Genomic DNA, 22967 nt, shown 5'->3' on the forward strand with positions numbered 1-22967 from the left:
ATGATCTCATTATCCATAAACACAGATTTTATATATGTATTGATCAGCTGGAAACAGAACACTAGGGTCACTGTGGTAGATGACCGCACCTGTGAATTAAAGTCACGTCATTGATCTGGGATGGATAGCTCTATCTAAAAATATGATGAGTTATGTTGTACTAAACTTATCACTTAGTTGGACATTAAACTCCATGTGATTTCTAGTTGGATTTCTAGAGCCTTTTGTCACTTAGAGTAGGTAAAAACTGAAGTTTGCTTCTGGCTTCACATGGTACTGAAAATCAGTTTCATCTGTGAAAAATGGGTGCAAAACCCTACACCTGGCTCAGAATTGTGACATTGTACATCCACTTTATACCCACTTTGCACTGGAGTAAATTACTTCATGAGGTACAAGGCAATGGAAAATCAGGCCCTTTCATTGTCTGCGCAGGAATCGCTCAAGAGCTACCAACAAAAGGCTTGTTTTAAATGGGGGGTAATAGTCAATGTGTTAAAATCCATAAAGAACCACCAACCCAGGAACCTATCCTTGCAACAAAGCCTGTTGCCAACTCTGTCCACATATCTATTCAGGGGACACCATCATAGGGCCTAATCACATCAGCCACACTATCAGAGGCTCATTCACATGCGCATCTACCAATGTGATATATGCCATCATGTGCCAGCAATGCCCCTCTGCCATGTACATTGGTCAAACTGGACAGTCTATACGTAAAAGAATGAATGGACACAAATTAGATGTCAAGAATTATAACATTCAAAAACCAGTTGGAGAACACTTCAATCTCTCTGGTCACTCGATTACAGACCTAAGAGTGGCTATCCTTCAACAAAAAAGCTTCAAAAACAGATTCCAACGAGAGACTGCTGAATTGGATTAATTTGCAAACTGGATACAATTAACTTAGGCTTGAATAGAGACTGGGAATGGATGAGTCATTACACAAAGTAAAACTATTTCCCCATGTTATTTCTCCCCCCCACCCCAGCCCACCCCGTACTGTACCTCAGATATTCTTGTTAACTGCTGGAAATAGCCTACCTTGCTTGTCACCATGAAAGGTTTTCCTCCTTTCCCCACCTTGCTGCTGGTGATGGCTTATCTTAAGTGATCACTCTCCTTACAGTGTGTATGATAAACCCATTGTTTCATGTTCTCTGTGTGTCTATATCAATCTCCCCTCTGTCTTTTCCACCAAATGCATCCGATGAAGTGAGCTGTAGCTCACGAAAGCTTATGCTCTAATAAATTTGTTAGTCTCTAAGGTGCCACAAGTACTCCTTTTCTTTTTAATCCATAAAGTGATTCACAGGATTCTACTCACATCCCATTAGTGTCTGAGGTCCAGATCCTCAAAGATATTTAGGTGTCTAGCTCCATGGGAATTAGGCATCTAAATACCTTTGAGGATCTGGGCCTGAGTGCCTCACAATTAAATGAATTTATCCTAATAACATGCTTGTGAGGCAACCATTATCCCCATTTTACAGATAGGGAGGTGAGGCATAGAGAGATTAAGTAACTTGCCCGAGGTCACATAGGAAATCTGTGGCAGAGCTGGAAATCTCTTGTAAATCCCATGCCAGTTCTTTCACCATGCTACCTTTCTTCTGTCACTGTGGTTACAAGGGGTGGGTCTTTTGGAAGACAAGAAAGGCAGGTTTTTCTATAAAGCACAGAGTCACTTCCTGGAACTTAGACACCCATACATTTTGGGAGCTGTAACACGTAACCTTAAGCTAACAAAGGACAAAGAGGGATTGCATTGAGCCAAAACACAATGGGATAAAACAACAAATTTCTCCTGCCATATTATAGCCAATCCTTCTAACAAAAAACACCTATTATTGCCCATCTAGTGATATTTTTAGTGATATTATTCTAGCGTGTTGCATTATGATTCCTCTCTTTCCTTATCCAACAAGTGTAGCTTTAAGACATCCTGAACTGGATTTGTGGTGATTGCTAGTCAGGATAAGCAAGGCTGGATGTTCTGACTGAAGAGTTCAGAGGAAACTACACAAGGGGAGCCTCATGTTGTTTCTTAAGTCCTATTCAGACTGACCTTACAGGGTATGAGTATGATCTGTCCCTGAGTATCCCAATTTGCAGAGGTGGTGAGCCCCTGCAGTTTTCTTTGACTTCCATAGGAATTGTGTGTGTGTGCAGCATCTCTGTAAACAGGCTACTTACGCAGGTGCCTAAATATAGACTTAGGTGTTTATCCATAGGCTCTCAAGTTAGAATGTTTTGGCCTTGGTGTTTATTTATTGTGATATTGTACAATATGTACCATATAACTAGGACCCTTGGCTTTCAGTTTTTACTGAAAACCTCCAAAAAATTCCTGGGTTTTGAAAAAGTCTGTATTTGGATTTTTCAGCTGCTCAAATTCCCAAGACCCAGCTCTCCCCTCACTGACTCTTTGCTGGCCTCCTCAGCATGCCTGTGCAGAGGAGAACAACTGCCAGTTGGTGGCTATCTCAGCTGCACAGTAGGGGAGCGAGAAGGGCAGGGAGATTGTGGAGACCACCAACTGCTATAGTGATAGGCCACAAGGAGAGGAAAGCTGTACCCCTGAGAACTGGCCCCTCCTGATCTCAGCCCTTCAGTGTGGCCCCAGGGCATACGGTCTCATCCCCTTCCCTCCACCCTATCTTGCAGGGCACCCCTTTCCACCCATCTCCCTCCCACCCATTGCCAGTGTATCAGGCAACCCCTCTTCCCCAATAGGCACCTGCTTCCCCAAGATGGCCGCTGTGAGCAGCTGGGCTTAGAAACATGTTACTACTCAGAGAGGAACCCCAGGGCACAGAGCTGGGTCCACTTCACCAGCTGGACAGAGCCCCCTCCTATCCCTGGGCTGGGAAGAGACCACACCAATCCCCCCATGGGACAAGGGAGTGAGCTGAGAAATGCTGAGACTCTTTGAAAGAGCTGCTGTGAATCTACATGAGCTGGGACTTTTGGAATTCATACTGAAGACCTTATATCAAGTGTAACTGCTCAAGTCAACAGTAAACTGTTTTGTAAAAATGAAGGTTTTTTTGCAATGGGGATATAATGGTTTCATAAACAATAACTCATGTTCCTCTAAGGGCATGTCTACATGTACAGTGCCGCAGCTGTACCGATACAGCTGGTGTGGTGAAGACGCTGTGTGTCGATAGGAGACAGCTCTCCCATCGGTATAGCTCTGTGCACATTAGCGCTTATGTTATGGTAACTAATGTTGCTCAGGGAAGTGGAATATTCACACTCCTGAGTGACATAAATTTTGCCAATATAAGTGGTAGTGTAGACATAGCCTAATTGTTGCTTTCTTTCTGCCCTCCCAACCCCCAATACTAAACCTGATATTTACCTGGAAAACCATGATGTTAATTTTTTGCATTGATTTTCACCCATTTTTAAATTCTTGAAATAAAAACTGATAAATTCCTGGAAAATTAATAAATAAATACAATTTGGAAATGAAAGGCCTTACATATAGCATTTAACTACATGTTCAGCAAAGCATGCAGAGCAAAATACCGCTCTCACTACTCTGGTGTAAATGTGGAATAACGCCATTAAAGCAAACTCCAAAATTACATCCTTGCTACTGAAAGAAAAATTTGGCCCATGGTATTTAGGACCTGTCAATGTTGGTCAGAAAGCACTTTTTTGTTTGTTTTTTAAAAATAGAAAGCTTTGGTGCAAAAGAACAAAATCAAAAGTGACCTGAATTACTCTAAATATGGCAAACCAAAGTTGAAAATGGAAAATACAAAAATACGCTGGCTTTCAAATGTAATTTGTTATATCAGTTTCCTTTGGTCCCATTGGCCTACACTGTCCAGTCTCCCCAACAGGACCCTACAAATATTCTGAGTTTACTGATATATCAATATATAATTTCATATTTATTTTTTCTCAGTAACAAACAAGCTCACAATCACAACCATAGAAAAGTATTTTAGTAGCAGTTTCAACAGAAAGAATTAAAATGCAAATTTTTAAAAGATATTTTGAAGTCTATCTGCTTAATATTTTCTTGTAATAGGCAGAATATATAGTGATAGTTATATTTAAAGTTGTCCAAGTGTTTCCATTCTAACGAGTTGCTTATAATTTTTTTCAATCACTTACCTAACTGGCTGAAATTCTGAAGGTAAGTTCTCAGCTTGGGAGCAATATTTTTGAAAAGTTTAAATCAAAATGATGTTGTCATTTTTAAGACTGGAGAGAATAAAAAGAAATATGCTTTCCCCATTATAAAACATATCTTTGTGACCCTTTTTTGAGCAGCCCGAGCCTGGAAGTGGTGTTAGATGATAAAATGTAAAATTTGGCAGGAAGTGACAGTATTCCCTATCTTGCAGAGGTGACTTTTTGTGTTCTGGTGAAAACTGATTGTGATTTGTCAACATTATAAACATTTGAAAAACCCTATTTTGTGCATATGCACTGAATTTTTGTAATGCAACCACTTAAACTGCCATTGTTTGTTTGTTTTTGCTGTCTCTAAATGCTTAGGGCAGGTCTACTTTTAAAATACCCCAGCAGCAGTGCTATTAGTGCTTCAGTGAAGACACTACCTACGCCAAGGGGAGGGGTTCTCTTGTCAGTGCAGGTAATCCACCTCCCCGAGAGGCGATAGCTAGGTTGAAAGGAGAATTCTCCCATAGACCAAGCACTGTCTACACCATGGATTAGGTTGGTTTAACTGTGTCACTGAAGGGTGTCCATTTTTCACACCCCTGTTGGATGTAGTTATATGATCTAATTTTCTAGTATAGACCTGGACTAAGATTAGGAAAGTTCCTAGGCAGTTTCTCTTGAGTTAGTGAGGTTGCACTGCCTTCTTCAGTGCGATAAGTATTGGTGCCAAAAGAGTGCTGCCTTCTTCCATTTGAAAGAGGCCTGGTCTACACTAGAAAATTAAATTGATTTAACTACACACAACAGGGGTGTGAAAAATCCACTCCCAGAGCAGCATAGTTAAGCAAACCTAACTCACAGTGTAGAAGGAATATTTCTTCCATCAACCTAGCTACCACCTCGTGGAGAGCTGGATTAGCTGAGCCCTGGTCTACACTACAGAATTACATCAGTATAACTACATTACTTGGGGGTGTGAATAATCCACCCCCCGGAGTGACATAGTTATACTGACCTAAGTGCTGGTGTGGATAGCTCAGGAGAGCCTTTCCTGGTGACATAGCTACCTCCTCTCATGGAGGTGGAGTTATTAAACTGAGGGGAGAGCTCTCTCCCATCGGCTTAGAGCATCTTCACCAGAAGCTCTAGAGTGCAAGTGTACGTGCCGATGCAGACTAATGTAGACTTGCCCTGAAGGAAGAACCTCTCCCATCAGCATAGGCAGTGCAGCTGTGATACTGTAGGATTTCAAGTGTAGATAAGCCCATAGAAAGGAGTCCAAGGAATAAGGTAGGAGCACTTGTCTCACCGACTGCACACATTATGCATTACAGAGCTTTCCACTGATGTCTAGCAAATAGATAAACATAGCACAAAGTCTTTGTTGTTTCATTTTCCTTTGTCAAGAATGCACAAAATTAAATACAAAAGAATTCCAAGGTTGCAAAGTGAGACATGCAAAAGTCAGGAAACGACCAAGTTAAGGTTGCCAGCACGACCCTAACTCAGTTCCTATTCATGTATGCATTACAATACAGTCCTGATCCACACGAGATCATCTATTGTCTCAAAAGAAGTTCCTTCTGAATGGAACAGATTAAAATATGGTTATGTTTTCCTTAAACCAGATTTTCAGACATATGATAGGGAATCAAACCCAAGGAGTTTTTGAGTAACACCTACTTCCAGCTGGTGACTAAGTGACAATCAAAGCTCACGTTCTTACAAAAGGCTGTGGAATGTACTTGAGGTGGAATGAAATCTCACAGAGTCGCATAGAATTGGGGATAGTATCCTGAGAAACTTTGGAGAGAGAGGATTCTCTGATTTAACATTTACAGATACAGCTGCTTTTGTTAACGTTCTGAATGCAGAGCTGCCCTTGCAGGTATAACCAATGCAGTGCTGTGTTTCTGAGTCTGCAGACAGCCTGAAACAATGATTCAGAGGCGTGAACTTCCCTGCCTCTTAATCTCAATGGGGTGTCAGTTCTTCAGCCCAATGATGACACTTGGATGTCAACATTAACTGTCCCATTGTTGATCATTTGAGCAGATACAATGGAGAAGGGGTCAGAGTGAAGAAAGTGAAGTTGAATATGATAACCAGGCACTTAACAAATAACAATTAAATATGGGGCTGTCAAGCGATTAAAAACATTAATTGTGATTAATCCTACTGTTAAACAATAATAGAACACCATTTATTTAAATATTTTCAGATGTTTTCTACATTTTAAAATATAGTGATTTCAATTACAACACGGAATACAAAGTATACAGTGCTCACTTTATATTTATTTTTGATTACAAGTATTTGCACTGTAAAAAAATAAAATAAATTGTATTTTTCAATTCACCTAATACAAGTACTGTAGTGCAATCTGTACTGCAATCTCTTTATCATGAAAGTTGAACTTGCAAATGTAGAATTATGTAAAAAAACTTGCATTCAAAAATAAAACAATGTAAAATTTTGTAGCCTGCAGTCTACTCAGTCCTACTTCTTGTTCAGCCAAACCCTCAGACAAGTTTTACATTGTTTTGTTTTGAGTGCAGTTATGTAACAAAAAAAATCTACATTTGTAAGTTGCAATTTCACGACAAAGGGTTGGCACTACACTACTTGTATGAGGTGAATTGAAAAATACTATTTCTTTCGTTTATCATTTTTACAGTACAAATATTTGTAATAAAAAATATCATACACTTTGATTTCAATTACAACACAGAATACAATATATATGAAAATGTAGAAAAACATCCAAAATATTTAATACATTTCAATTGGTATTCTATTGTTTAACAGTATGATTAAAACTGCAATTAATTGCAATTAATTTTTTTGAGATAATTGCGTGAGTTAACTGCGATTAATCGACAGCCCTAATTAAATATTTAAGTACTACATAAAAGCCATATTCTACCCTTAATATTGGACATGGGGGGGAAGAGTAGAGAGCCCTAAAATTATAGCTCAGCCCATGGACTATAATTAAAAACAGAATTCAGCCCTCTTCATCACACATGCTTGGCACCACCGCTTTAAACAGAACTACCAATTTCTTAATGGTAGTTGAAGGTTGAATTAAAGATTTATATAAACTATACAGCAGATTGTCACTGTTTTATAATTATTGCTATAAATTACACACAAAATGATAATATGAATCTTTTGTTCAATGTCTCTTTCAGAAATTACAATCCCATCTAAAGAGATTGTGACAGAACAGATGAGGTACAAACAAACCCAATGTACCTCCTAATAGCTTGTTTTAATTAAAATCCTCTTAGAAGCAGACAATCTTCTTTTTAACACAGGCAGAAACCTCTAGGGGTTTTATAGGATGTAAGTAGCTCACGATGGCAAAGCTTTTCTGCAGTATTAGCAAATATCTGAAATCATTTTCATGATTAGAAGGAAGTGGGTGTCTGCTTTATTGACCCAAGCCATGGACAGCAAATGTGGACAACAGGGAAAGCAAACTTTCACAGTTTTGTTCAAAAGCAATAAAACATGTTATCTGTTGGTTACAGCAGACTAACTTGGAAATAGCACCTGCACCGAAAGCAACTCAGAGTAAAGGTGTCATGTAGACAGTTCAGAAGCGGCAAGTTTTGGCTGCTTGTTTTTGGCTGTCTGGCTGTGGCTTTTATTTTTGTAATACGATAGTTTTGGCTAGTCTTATTCTTTAAAACAGAATATAAAGAGATGATGCACTCTCTTAAAATGAAACCTTGGTTAAATGATGTTTCAGCATCATCAGTGAAGTATCAGATCATTTCAGCCACTGGCTTTTAAAACTGGCCCCTGACACAGTGTTGGCTCCAGGATTCAGCAATCTCTCCAGGCTGGGGGGCCAGGTCCCTTCCCCCAAAGTTATGCTGGCTTCGAATGGAGGGAACACATAGGAGCAAAGTCTGCAAAGAGGGCAGCTGTGGTGGTGGGAAATGGCAGAAACCTGCCCTCCACCAGTTAGCACAGTGTTAATCATGGGTGGCACTGCTATAATGAAGGCATGACCAAGGTGGCTGGGAACACACTGATTAGTGCACCCCAACTGAGAGCACTCCCATGGAGTCCCTGACGGATTTTAGAGTTGCTCCGACTGGCAAAAATTCTAGGGAGGGTGATGGTGGAAACAATACCATGCTCCAGCCCTGACTGGCTCAGTAAGGGGCATTTGGTTCTTTCCTGCTCTAGGCAGAGTGAATCTGGCTCAAATATGCCAAAAAACCCCAACTGTCTGTGATGTGAACTCTGCGCAGAACTCTATAGCTTACATCAGAATGGGAAAAAGCCTACATAACTGCTAGGTCCCGTGTTTGTTTTTATCGGTGCAATGCTCATGAAACTGAGCAACTAACACAGCTGTGAAACCAAGCATAGGGATGGCAAATATGTGCAGCATTCTCAATCCACTTCAGTCCCCACCTGCAATATCCCCTACTCTTCAAGTCTTCAACTGTTTTGAAGCAGAAACATTCTACTATGCCCAAACATATGATGACTTTGTAATATAAACAAATGCCCTGATTAATTAATTATTCTATGTGACCTAAAACTCAGAATTTATAGCTAGGTCTCTGAAAGTGAAAGGCTAGAACATTAACCCAGTGTGTCATTCCAAGTGGTGTGTTTCACAGGTCTGCCAATTATAGTTGAGGTACCACATATGGTGGGGCACTGAATTGCCCTTTTAAAGACTTGCTTTCATTTCACTATGGAAAGCGTGTCTGAGTCTGCTTCTGAACATTAGTGAAACAGTGAATTTGTGTCAATTTCATTTAATTGTTCATTTTGAATTCACAGAGTTTATAGAACAGCACAAAAGCAGAAAAGTATTAGAATTCAGGAAAGCAATTTTGGAAAATAAAGGAATCCAGCCTGTGGATATGGAAGAGGGAATAGAAGAGTTTTCATCTTGGAGATTATGAACAAGAAGTGGTCACAGTAGGCGGACAGTGACCCTGGATACTGAAGTCTACAATGTCAAAGGCTGCAGAGTAAAAAGGACAAAGGAGTATGGGACAGAAGAGGAGGCTTTTAGACAATCAGCATCTGGTCATTCGAGACCTCTGTAAAACCAATTTAAATGGAATAGGGGGGTAAAAGCTAAATTATAGGAGATACATGGGGAGTTAAAAGAAGAACATAGAAATTGAAATTCCAGACCAGAGCAGTGGTCTGTCTAGTTCAGTATCCTGTTACGGACACTGAGCAGTTCCAGATGTTTCAGAAGGTGCAAGAAACACATTAGTGGACAGTTGTGGAATAAACTACCCAGAGGAGAAATCAGTCAAAAGTTGGCTTATGCCAGGATACATGAGTGTCACATTCATTCTAAAAAAGGATTATATCCTAGCTAATGTAATTAGAGATGTTTTTTATTATCTGTATAAATGTCCAATCACTCTGAATCCTGACAATATTTTGACTTCACTCTTGTGGCAGTGAGTTCCACAGGTTGGCTATACATTGTGTAAAATGATTATTTTCTTCTCTGTTTTAAAATGTGTTGCCTTTCAATTTCACTGACTGTCCCCTTAACCTTGAGTTATGAAACTGGGTATATTTACCTTCTCCTTGTTATTTTGTATACTTCACTGTCATGTACACTCTTATTCATCTCCTCACTAAACTAAGCACTCTCAATCTTTTCAATCTCTCCTCATGCAGAACCTTCTCCCGGCCTCTAATCCTTTTTATTGCCCATCTTTGGACCCCTTTCTTTTGAATACCTCTTTTTTGAGACAGGATGACCAGAACTGATAGCAGTATTCTAAGTGTGGGCACACATAGATTTGAGTAATGGCATTATAATATCTTCAGTATTATTTCCTCTCTGATTATCTATACAGCCTAACACTGTTTGTTTGGGGTTTTTTTATTTTTATTTTGACAGCTCCTACACTTTGAGCAGATCCTTTCACTGACCTTTACACAATAATTCTCTCTCCTGAAAAGTTTGTTAATTTAAAAATCAAGGTTGCATAACTAGGCATCTTGAATAGTGGGGCTGGAGGAAAAAAAAGGGAGGAAGGAGAAGTGTTTTGGGTTTTTTTTAAATGTTTAGGTGAGAAAAAAGTATGTATTAAGGCTAACAGGAAGGAGCAGATAAGGAGATAGTGAAAAAAACCCTGCACTTTATCCCATAAACTTTTAAAACTGTAACAGATCAGAAAATATTTAAACTAATCAACTGTCCAAAAAAATTACATGAAAACTATACAGATTTTCTGGGCAACATCCTGATAATTTAGTGCAACATACATCTAGAGCAACTCAATCAAAACCAGTAGAATCATTCCAGATTTCACCTGTGAGAGACAGATCTGGGTCCTCTACTACAGATTTTTCTTAAGACAGAAAGAATAGACTGGCTCTGCATAATTCAGAATAATATAATATGGATGGACTAGTTATAATACTCAAAGTCTTCCAGTCTTCCAGACAGACAGAATATAAAATGGGAGGAGTATATTTCAAATGATTTTTTTTTGTTTTGAAAACTAAATAAAAAACCAAGCCAAAAACCTTACATTTGGCCCTCTTGATCCTGGAACTCTGGGTCCACTCAACAAACTGATGCTCCCTGACCCTTCCATGTCCTATCGTGAAAGAGGAAAGAATCATAGAATGTTATATTTTACCCTCACATCCATTTTACATCAGGACTTTCATTTGAATCTTAAAAAGCAAAGACATTGAAGAAAAAACAAATATACTTTAAATTTTTCTTCAAAACCATTTTTCTGTCAGTTCATTGCTAAGCATTAGAGGTGAGCTATATTCAAATGTGGGAACAGCACAGTGATCCTTTGTGTCAACTGAGAACCTCGCAGAGTGATAGGTTTGTCACTTTATCAATCTTCCGCATTATTTCACATTGAAAAAAACAGAAGAATGGAGTGAAAGCAACTTTCCATTTTCAAGAGTACTTTGTAATACTTTAAATTCTGGTGTAGGATTTGTGTTTTGTCATTTAACTATCTCAAAGCATTATGCTGCTTTGTATGCTATGTATAGCTGTACGAACTGTAATTAATTTTCAAAGCTAAATTGCTTAAACATTTATATCTGTTCTGGCAAAGAGGCTCTGGAGGCATTTTGCCAAGCAGCCTAATTATGATTCAAGAACTAAAGTTATTTCTTCCCCTCACAATTGAACATTGGGCTCCTGCCTGCAATTACTGTGGATGCAAAAGGCGATTCACATGGCTCACTGAAATGAGCATGAGCTGAGAGAACAGCAATGCCCATACATGGGGAAAGGCTCTCTGAAGCAGAGGGCAGATCTCTATTACCAGGAAATGTGCATTTTCTTTAGATACATGCCAATTCTTTTACAACAGGGGAGACTGCAACACTCTTTCTCAGTCTGTTTCTACCTCACTTATACTCCACACCATCAGGGCAGAAAAGTAAGGCTGAATGCTGCAGAGCCCTTTTTTCCTTCTTTCCACGAACTGTAAGTCAAAGGGCATCAAATACCAAATGAAATCTCCGTTGAAATGATGAGCTTTGAACTGTTTAGCTGTTTGCTCACTTCCCAAGGTGTATGCACTTGTGTTGCATGTTCCTTCGCCTTGCCTCCATTGTGCTTTAATTGGTCTCCTTGTGGCAATATTTTTCCATCAAAGACCATGCCTAATGCCTGTTTTATATAACACACTGTCATTTTTGACACTCATGTGTTTTTATTAGGTTTACCAGATACCTTCTGCAATACAGACTGTTCTTTTGGCAAACACAAGGGCCAGCAAACCCTGTCTCTTTCTTTCCCCAGTGCAGCTCAGTTTTGGCACATAATTAATAACAGCTGCTATCAAGTGCTGAAAGCAGTGCTTTGCAGAAGAGACATGCTTAGGGCAATAAACAGATTGCCAACCAAATGCTAACATTGCCCTAATGAAACTGGCATACCAACTTGAGAACAGGCACAGCATTGTCTTCAGATGGCAGAAGCAGGAATCAAAATCATCATGTAGGATCAGCAAGTCTATTCCTAGATGGGATTTCCAGCTAGCCATGGGGAAAGGACAATCATCCTGATCTTCCTGGCTTATGATTAAACAAATACAGTTCAGCTATTCCAACTCAGAGCTGGCTGGCCAATTTATGTTGTTGGAACCAGCCCTTCCTACGTGTCTGTATGGTGCCAATGCAATGGGGCCCCAATCCTGATTATCTCCTGCAATTCTGGCAATTTCACACCACTCAGACTTAGGGGGAGGAAAATGGCAAAATTTGGCCCTAATTGGCCAGCTGCAACTTCCCTCTGCACAAGAGACCTCTCAGTTGGGCTAGAGGGGCAAAGCTGGCATCTATGTCAACTTCCCAGGGGCCATGTGGGGATTGGGACAGAGCACCCCCAAACTTCACCAGCTCTCAAGGGGTCAATAGTCCTAGTTCCTAGCTGGAGTTCCTAATTACCTGGCATAAGGCAGAGCCCCCTGTAGGGGCTCTGACTTATGTTGGGGTTTGGACCATGGATGGCCATAACTGGATCCTAACTGTCCTCATCCCATTCAATAACTGGATCCTAACTGTCCTCATCCCATCCCATCCCAAGTGGTTCCCTGGTAACAAATACAGTGGTGCTCCTTAAAAACTAATGAATTACCTGAGATATCTGCTGGCCAGATTCTGGTATCTTTATTCTGGTTTAGTAGCACTTTAGTCCATTAATAGTTCCATTGACTTCAATAGAATTACTACTTGGGGAGTAAGGTATGAATAGGGGTATCAGAATTTGTCCTTTAAATAAGGACTGGCAGTTACATAACCTCCGTATTTAGCATATTCAATGTATTTCCTAGAGTAAGTATAGGGAAGTATAAAGGAACAATGCAAACACTGAGGGAACCACATTTATATATCTCAGATAAAACTGGCATGTTCTAAAGGTCCCCACTCTATCCTGGATAAGATGTTTGCAAATTGTCAGTCAAACATTGTTTATTCCTCGTATAAAGTTAATCTTGGTTACTGGTCTGATGTATATTATGTCCTATACAGAAAAAAAATTTAGCTAGAGAGCATTTCTTGAACTGAACAGCCAAACAGAGAGAGAGAGAGGGTGACCCATACATAGGCATAGATGGAGGTTAAATGCCAACCTTTTAACCTTAGCAAAAATATGGATGTTTAAAACCCTACCACAGCCTGATCCTCTATCCCAAGTCTGCCAGAAAGGGAAGATAGAATTTACCTGTGTGTTTCACTCACAGTGCTGAGATTCAGATATTTTTCTGCACTATGAACTGTTTTCAGATAAAGGACTGAACTGAGCCCTAGGTGAGTTCAAATTTTAATATAGAGGAGGCATTATATGCATAAATAAAATGTAATGTCTCAATTTTGTTTGGTTTTGTGAGAAAATGTTCCTATTCAGGATTACACCGCATGAGGTCACTACCAAATTTCTGCATTTTATGTCTTTTAGGATTGTATAACTGACCCACCTACACCAAACTTAAGGCCTCTAAAATGATAGCATGTGAAAACTGTCATGTTAAAGCAGAACCCGAAGCTCAGGCTTAATGCACAACAGCAGCTATCATCATATATTTAAGTCAACACTATAAATTATTTACACACTAAAATAAACTACTAAAGTAGTTCTGAAAATTGTGTGATAAGAGCTTTAGCTTATAGCACAACAACAATTCTGATGTTGGTATTAAGATAACTGAATATTTGTATAAAAGTAACTTAAAGAAAGCAATTACCAATGAACAATAATTACTGCCAAATAGAGGGCTAAGTTCCACTGAGATAAAAAACAGTGAACAACTTATCTGTAGATTGGGAGAAAATAAAGTAAACCTGAAGAGAAACTTTATAGACAGTATTCAGTGTGATCAAATTTGTCTTAAAAAAATTATTAGACAGGAAAAGCATTAATTAGTATGCTGTCCTTCCATTGAAACCAATAACTTTGTATATACAATTAACCCTTTTAATAGAAGAGCACCTCAAATCCAAACCCATAGCCTGGGCCAGGTGGCCCCGGTGGTCCTGGTGGTCCTTGAGGCCCAGGCTTTCCAGGCTGCCCATCAGCACCTGTATGGCCTTCTGGGCCTGGTGATCCAATATCTCCAGCATCTCCCTAAAGCAAAAGGGCAACAACATATGATTTTACTGAACATTTATAACAAGTAGATGTGATTACAGGATTTGTTTGACTGAAAATTATGTTCACTGATTTAATTAGGCTGCAGAATAATAATCTTCCGGACTTCTTCCACCCAAGGATCTCAAAGCACTTTTCAAAAATTATTAAATTAAGATTTGCAACATCCTTGTGATGTAGGTTTTGCCTCATTTTATAAATGTGAAATGGAGACAATGAGAGCTGAAGTCATTTGCCCCAACAAAGCATGTCAGGAGCCAGAACTGGGAACAGAACCCAGGTCCCCTGATGCTCAAGCCCTGGGCAAAAAAATATTGAAATATTACAAATATTTTCATTTTGTTAATCTGCTTTATCTTTGCTTTCTTTCAACTGTTTTCAGGAAACTTTTGATAGGCAGAATACAATGCCAAACTATGTGTGACACACTATACCTGAAAGAAAAGGAGTACTTGTGGCACCTTAGAGACTAACAAATTTATTAGAGCATAAGCTTTCGTGAGCTACAGCTCACTTGCATCCGATGAAGTGAGCTGTAGCTCACGAAAGCTTATGCTCTAATAAATTTGTTAGTCTCTAAGGTGCCACAAGTACTCCTTTTCTTTTTGCGAATACAGACTAACACGGCTGCTACTCTGAAACTATACCTGAAGGAAGTTGTTATGTTATACTTCAAAATAAACAAAGTTTGATCCTTTTACCTTTGGGCCAACTGCACCAGGAAGACCTTGATCACCCTGTAAAATATAACCAGTGCCAGTTAATTGAGCAGGATTAAATGATTTAGGCATAGAGAACCCAGATATATGCTCTGCTTAATTCAGGTTTCAGTGAATACCTTTGTTGTTGAATTTATTGAGGTCATAGTGCTGGTTTATAATAAGCATTAAAGCTGCTGATTAAAAAAAACAACCTTCAGTTGAGTAGCTACATCTGCAAATGATGAGCACTTCCAGCGTGGTTTCCAGACAGGAAGTAATCTAGTATTTTGATTATTGCAGCAGGTTTTAGAGGTTTGGACACACAGAATCAACTATCAAGGGTGAAATCCTCACCCCACTGAAGTCAATGGGAACATTCTCATTGAATGCAATGGGAGCAGGATTTGATCCCAACCAAATTGTAAGTATGGCCCAGGCAAAGAATGCTAACATTACTACAGATATTTTTATGGTTCCACTGTGGTAATCTAGCAACCTGATTTTCTTATACACACATGATCTGTGACAGATCTCTGTTTGAAAGGGATATAGGAACCTTAATAAACAAGCAGAGTTCCTGTATTCGGTGTTCTCTGAATGGCACAGGTCAGACACTGCAAATGTCAGCCTGCCTATGTACTCTACAATGGATTGACATCAATCTGTTCTTCTACCTCACTCAGCTTTTACTGAAGCCTCTCTCACGCTCCATCTCTTTTCCCTGCCGTTCTCTTCCTATTCAGTTTACAGAATAGGCAGAAACCCAGAGTATGAAAACAGTTAGTGTGAATGGAAAAAATAGCTGAGTTAATAGCAACACATATAATGTCTAGCCAAATACTATAGGCCCTACACAAACAGACAATGGGAATTTTGACCATATGAGCACTCAACAGATAGAGTAAGCACCAATGATAAAACAATAGCAGACAAATAAAGAATGAGTTGTTAGAAAAAGGAATGACAGGAAGCATGTAAAACTACTCTCGACAGATGGGAATGGATTTGGCAGACTTGATGCTGCTGCTGTGCACTGACTGTTCTTTGAGCAACTGTAGCATGCAGAGTGCTTCATTTATAATTTAATTCTTATCAAATTCATACAGTGAGGAAAATAGGCTCCAAAAGACAAACCAACTGGCTTTATCCCTTTTTCTGAGGAACATTCTCTGAATGAAAATGGCATTCTTTCAAGTAACCCCTCTCCCCTCCAGACATTCACCCTACAAGCTGAGATGCCGTTAATTTAATGTAACCAGGCATCTTTATTCTTCTCAGGACCCTCCCATAGGAACTGATCTTGCCTACTGAAGTCAATGGGAACTTTGCCATTGACTACAAAGGACACAAGATCAAGCCCTGAGCTCTAGAACAAGGAACTTATTTTAACTCTCTCTGGTCCATGTTGGCTTGGTGTGGGGATTACTGGAGTAGCCACACAGAGGGGGCGAGAGCACCCCATGTGTACCACAGTATTGCCAACCCTAAGTATTCAAAATCCATGATTCAGCCTCAACAAAATCATGAGACTGGCTTAAATATCCTGAGATTTTTTAAAGAAAATATTGGGGTTCTTTTTCTTTGCCTTCTGTTTTTTGAGTTTTTAGAGTGCACTTAGGTCCCATTTTCCAAATTTTCTCTGCAACAATAAGGGACGGAAACTGACTTGATTTTAATGAAAACAGAGATTCTCATGCAATCACTTGACTCCAGGACAGGGGTGGGCAAACTTTTTGGCCAGAGAGCCACATTGGCGTTGCGAAACTGTACGGAGGGCCGGATAGGGAAGGCTGTGCCTCCCCAAACAGCCTGACCTCCGCCCCCATCCACCCCTCCCATTCCCTGCCCCGACTGCCCTCCTCAGAATCCCCGACCCATCCAACGCTCCTTGTCCTCTGACCACCCCCTCCCGGGACCCCTGCCCCTAACCATCCCCCGGGACCCCACCCCCATCCAACCCCCCCCCGCTCCCTGTCCTCTGACTGCCCCGCCCCCTAACAGCTCCCCTGGGATTCCCACGCCTATCCATTGCCCCGTTCCCCGTCCCCTGATTGCCCCCCCCAGAACCTCCGCCCCATCCAGTCGCTCCCTGCTCCCTGTCCCCTGACTGCCCTCCGGGACCTGCTGCCCCTTATCCAACCCCTTCCTGTCCCTTTACCATGCTGCTCAGAGCAGTGGGAGCTTGCAGCCCCACCACCTGGCTGGAGCCAGCCACACTGCCTGCACTGCCCGGCAGGCCAGCGCTGAGGCTGCAGGGGAAGGGAGACAGTGGGGGAGGGGCCAGGGGCTAGCCTCCCCAGCCTGGAGCTCAGTGGCTGGGCAGGATGGAACCGCGGGCCACATATGGCCAGCGGGCTGGAGTTTGCCCACCTCTGCTCCAGGAGCACCAGCTTTAAGAAAACACCAAATACTGCGAAACTCATGACAAAATTGCAAATGCAGGCAACATTGGCACCGTATAGGTGGTTTACACCTGCCCTCACATAGGCCAGGGCAGAAGGTGAAGATGAGAATGGACGATAGAATCCACAATGAAGTAGTTCCGGTGATCTAGCGCCCCACAAAAATGCAGTATAAAATCTGCAGCAGGAAGCTGTGCTGCAGCTATAGGCCACTCTTGGCTGGAGGGGTGGATTTCACCTGCCCCATGTACTTTACTTGCATAAACCCAATTATTACTCTGCCTTTCTGTGGATGAATTACATGGAATTGTTGTACATTATCTATTGAATAAAATAGCACTAGATGCAACAGGACATTATAAGGTTGTTCAAACATCCATTTCAGATGTTTTACTAAGCATTAGGAGCTGGATTCAGTAAACTATTCAGGGCTTCCTGCAGCTCAGAAGCGACAAAGATTTTATGCAGAACTGGGCCCTTAGATTTTAAACTTACTTTTTCTCCTTTCTTTCCAGGAGGGCCAACCATTCCATCAAGTCCAGGATGTCCCTGGGGTCCCTGCAAATGACAGTAGATATAAGCACCTGCCCCAATCACAAAGAAAATACCCTGCCCAAATGAATTTATTTGAACTAATACAACTTAAAAAAATAAACTTTAATATGCCTTTGTCACCTCCTATTCTAGTGATTTGTATTTCTGAGTTTTCATTTATGATGTGTTGGTCTTTATGCAACTGAAGAGTGACACTAATACTTAATGAGAAAAAAACTTTCATGTAAGGACTGATAATGCTTGCTATTATGGTCCTGATTCTGCTTTTCATGCAATCAGCAAGAGGTTTAAGTGTTTGAGGAGTGCAGGATCCAGTCTTTTGTCTACTTGGAAATGTTGGCATCTCTACTTAACGGGCCAGATCCTGGACTCCAGCTCTTACACCTTTGCATCATAGTGACAGTGCCAATGGAGTGGAGAGCCACCCTAACAGGGCACTTAGGGATTCCCCTGACATCAGGGAATCGTTGGATGGCACAGAACCGGTAAAAAGCCCATTTACAACTATTTTTTTTAATACAGGACATTGGACAGAAAAAAACTCATAAGCAGCATTCCTGAGAGGACCGTGGCTGTGGCCACAGTGGAAAAGGACGGGGCTGAAGCGTGCAACATTCTAGCCATCTCCAGCTGGCAGAGTGACCATTCTAGTCAATATAATTTAGAGCTTCCCTTAGGCCCTTTTCCCTGTTCCCAACCCCCAGTCCCGCAAGGAACTGTCTGACTGTTCCCACAGACAAGCCCAATACATGTTAAGTGAAACTGGAGGGGCTCCTGGAGAAAGGAAGAAAGAAGAATGGGGAAGGGAATTTAGGGGCCCTTGTGAATGGGACTGAGACACGGGAAGAACTGTGGGGAGAGGAAAGAAGAAACAAGAAAGAACAAAAGAGAACAGGAAAAAAAGGGGAAAAAAGGGGAAACTCAACCACACTGCCAAATTAAATGTGAAAATGTAATAAGAAAAGCCAAAAAGGAGCTTGAAGAACAGCTAGCCAAAAACTCAAACGGCAATAACAAAATGTTTTTTAAGTACATCAGAAGCAGGAAGACTGCTAAACAACCCTGGGGCCCCTGGACGATTGAGATTCAAAAGGAGCACTTAAAGATGATAAGGTCATCGCAGAGAAACTAAATGAATTCTTTACTTCAGTCTTCACGGCTGAGGATGTTAGGGAGATTCCCAAACCTGAGCCGTCTTTTGTAGGTGACAAATCCGAGGAATTGTCACAGATTGAAGTGTCACTAGAGGAAGTTTTTAAATTAATTGAGAAACTTAACAGTAACAAGTCCCCGGGACCAGATGACATTCACCCAACAGTTCTGAAAGAACTCAAATGTGAAATTGCGGAACTATTAACTATGGTTTGTAACCTGTCCTTTAAATCAGCTACTGTACTCAATGACTGGAAGATAGCTAATGTAACGCCAATATTTAAGAAGGGCTCTAGAGGTGATCCAGGCAATTACAGACTGGTAAGTCTAACATCAGTACTGGGCAAATTAGTTGAAACAATAATAAAGAATAAAGTTGTCAGACACATAAAAGAACATAAATTGTTGTGCAAAACTCAACATGGTTTCTGTAAAGGGAGATCATGTCTTACTAATCTATTAGAGTTCTTTGAAGGGGTCAACAAACATGTGGACAAGGGGGATCCAGTGGACATAGTGTACTTAGATTTCCAGAAAGCCTTTGACAAGGTCCCTCACCAAAGGCTCTTACCTAAATTAAGTTGTCATGGGATAAGAGGAAAGATCCTTTCATGGATTGAAAAGTGGTTAAAGACAGGGAACAAAGGGTAGGAATAAATGATAAATTTTCAGAATGGAGAGGGGTAACTAGTGGTGTTCCCCAAGGGTCAGTACTAGGACCAATCCTATTCAACTTATTCATAAATGATCTGGAGAAAGAGGTAAACAGTGAGGTGGCAAAGTTTGCAGATGATACTAAACTGCTCAAGATAGTCAAGACCAAAGCAGACTGTGAAGAACTTCAAAAAGATCTCACAAAACTAAGTGATTGGGCAACAAAATGGCAAATGAAATGTAATGTGGATAAATGTAAAGTAATGCACGTTGGAAAAAATAACCCCAACTATACATACAATATGATGGGGCCTAATTTAGCTACAATTAATCAGGAGTGTGCAGCTCATGCAGTGTGCAGCGGCAGTCAAAAAAAAGCAAACGGGATGTTAGGAATCATTAAAAAATGGATAGAGAATAAGACGGAGAATATTTTATTGCCCTTATATAAATCCATGGTACGCCCACATCTTGAATACGGCATACAGATGTGGTCCCCTCATCTCAAAAAAGATATACTGGCATTAGAAAAGGTTCAGAAAAGGGCAACTAAAATGATTAGGGGTTTGGAATGGTTCCCATATGAGGAGAGATTAAAGAGACTAGGACTTTTCAGCTTGGAAAAGAGGAGACTAAGGGGAGATATGATAGAGATATATAAAATCACAAGTGGTGTGAAGAAAGTGAATAAGGAAAAGTTATTTACTTGTTCCCATAATATAAGAACTAGGGGCCACCAAATTAATAAATGGGTAGCAGGTTTAAAACAAATAAAAAGAAGTTTTTCTTCACACAACACACTGTCAACCTGTGGAACTTCTTCCCTGAGGAGGTTGTGAAGGCTAGGACTATAACAGGGTTTAAAAGAGAACTGGATAAATTCATGGAGGTTTAGTCCATTAATGGCTATTAGCCAGGATGGGTAAGGAATAGTGTCCCTTGTCTCTGTTTGTCAGAGAGTGGAAATGGATAGCAGGAGAGAGATCATTTGATCATTACCTGTTAGGTTCACTACCACTGGGGCACCTGGCATTGGCCACTGTCGGTAGACAGGATAGTGGGCTGGATGGACCTTTGGTCTGACCCAGTATGGCTGTTCTTATGTTCTTAAGAGTTTGGTAGCTAAACTCCCCAGAGATTCCGTCTATAGTGAGCGTGTTCAAGCCCAGAGTTGCAGAAGTGAGTGGTAATTTCCCTGTAATTCCTCTTTATGGCTGCTGCAGGCCACTGTGGCGCTGGGCAACAGAACTCAGCGCAGGGAGACTGTCTCTCTGGTGCTTGCAATCAGGGTGGCTCTGTCCCTTTCTAGTGGTGGCTGGGCCACATTAAGAGATTAATGAGCCTGCTACAGTCATTGCTGAGGAGCCCCCCAGTGGGGCAGCATTTCAAGCGGCAGCCTGTATAGGGAATTGAGATTGTGATAGAGTACAAAATGTGGCAGGTGGTTTCCAAATGTAACACTGCACCATGGAGGGCATTGTCAGCAACAAATGAATGAGGCCTTGCACCCCAAATGTTATTACATTTGTCTGGTGCTTTTTAGGATGACCACTACTGGCCTCACATTTACCACCCTTCTCGCCTCACTTTCCATTTTTGCCTCCTGGACCCACTATAGTTGATACAGTATACATTTTTAACTTTAACAAAATTGGAATGATTTTCATTATGTTTTAGATCTATTTTATATTATACCGTGAATATTTTGGCTGGGAAGGCTGAATTAGCATTAAAATTGTAATTAATTATTCATGATTATGATTATTACTCATGCAGTGTACAATGATCTAAAGTCTTATCGTCATATCGCTGCAGATGTGCTTTATAGCTTTGGAGTAGTCTCAAGTACGCTATTACTTTACATTTAAATTCTTCTGCATCACTTGTCTTTACAAAATTGCACATGAAAACTATTTTTTAAAGAAATGTAACCACATCAGTGCTGACAAAAGTTGCAATGAGCTATTTCAACTTCATGTATATTTAACAAACAAAACTATGTAATCACATCAATAACAGATGCTATTTAAAGCAATTAGTAAAAGCAATATTTCCAGTTACAAAAGGCAGTTTTTAATCCAAGCCTTTTCAAGACATGTTTCCAATAAGAGAGCTGTTAAATAACTAAGTCCTTGACTCAGCCAGGTACTTAGGCATAGGCTTAACTTTAAACAGATGAGCAGTCCCACAGGAATCAAGACTACTCACATGCTTATGTTACACAGGTAGGGTTGCCAGGCATCCAGTTTTCAACCAGAACACTGGTCGAACCCCCGCCCGGGCTGTTAAAAGTCCAGTCGGCAGCGCAGCGGGGGCCTGGGACTAAGGCAGACTCCCTGCCTGCTCTAGCTCCCTGCGGCACCCAGAAGTGGTAGCCAGATCCCTGCAGCCCCTAGACGCATGGGTGGCCAGGGAGGCCCCATGCACAGCCCCTGTCCTGAGGTCTGGCTCCATAGATCCCATTGGCTGGGAACCACAACCCATGGGAGCTGCAGGGGCGGTGCCTGCGGGCACGAGGGCAGTGTGTGGCACCTCCCTGGCCTCCCATGTACCTAGAGGCTGCAGGGACCTGGCAGCCACTTCCCAGGAGCTGTGGTAAGCGCCGCTGGGATCCTGCACCCTTAACCCCCTCCCCCCACCCCAGCTGGGAGTCACCTCCTGCACCCAAACTCTCCCCCAGAGCCCACACCCCCCCAACATCCCAACACCCTGCCCCAGTCCCCTCCTGCACCCCAAACCCCTCATCCCCGGCCCCACCCGAGAGCCAGCACTCCCAGCTGGAGTCCTCACCCACCTCCTGCACCCCAACCCCCTGCTCAAGCCCAGTGAAAGTGAGTGAGGATGGGGGGAGAGCCAGCGACAGAGGGAGGGGGATAAACTAGGGGAGTGTGGGGCCTCGGGGCAGGGGTATTTGGTTTTCTGCAGTTAGAAAGTTGGCTACCCTATAAACACGTGCTTCAGTGCTGTGCTAAATCAGAACCTAAATCCTGAAATTGCTGAGAGGCTGAGGAAGCCACTTACGTTACACATGTAAATTACAGAGGGCCAGGCCTGATTTTCCTCTTATGTACATCAGTGTAGCTCTGGAATAGCTACACTGACACCAGTGGAATGACCTTGGTGTGAAAATCCATTTGCAAGTGGAGTATGAGACCCACGTTCACTTTAACAGCCTGACTTTAGAATCAGGATTTTTAATATTAATTATTTTAT

The 22967-nt window shown here is 41.2% G+C and overlaps 1 protein-coding gene and 1 long non-coding RNA gene across 7 annotated transcripts in view; both read right to left on the reverse strand.

Moving 5' to 3' along the window:
- Positions 1-22967, reverse strand: part of LOC122458852 — a 523493-nt gene that overhangs the window by 200297 nt on the left and 300229 nt on the right. The window lies entirely within an intron of this gene.
- The window catches only part of COL15A1 (collagen type XV alpha 1 chain), a 293396-nt gene that overhangs the window by 75554 nt on the left and 194875 nt on the right, over positions 1-22967 (reverse strand). For 5 of the 6 annotated variants that reach the window (XM_043508544.1, XM_043508545.1, XM_043508542.1 and 2 more), the window contains 5 exons: positions 17889-17951; positions 14992-15027; positions 14132-14266; positions 10695-10763; positions 3823-3867 (listed from right to left, as the gene is read on the reverse strand). In XM_043508544.1, coding sequence (XP_043364479.1) covers positions 3823-3867; positions 10695-10763; positions 14132-14266; positions 14992-15027; positions 17889-17951 — 348 coding nt within the window. The remainder of the gene's footprint in view (positions 1-3822; positions 3868-10694; positions 10764-14131; positions 14267-14991; positions 15028-17888; positions 17952-22967) is intronic. The other variant, XM_038392464.2, reaches the window with a different exon arrangement.

Source organism: Dermochelys coriacea, chromosome 2 (genome assembly GCF_009764565.3).
Source record: "Dermochelys coriacea isolate rDerCor1 chromosome 2, rDerCor1.pri.v4, whole genome shotgun sequence".
NCBI classification, from domain to species: domain Eukaryota; kingdom Metazoa; phylum Chordata; order Testudines; family Dermochelyidae; genus Dermochelys; species Dermochelys coriacea.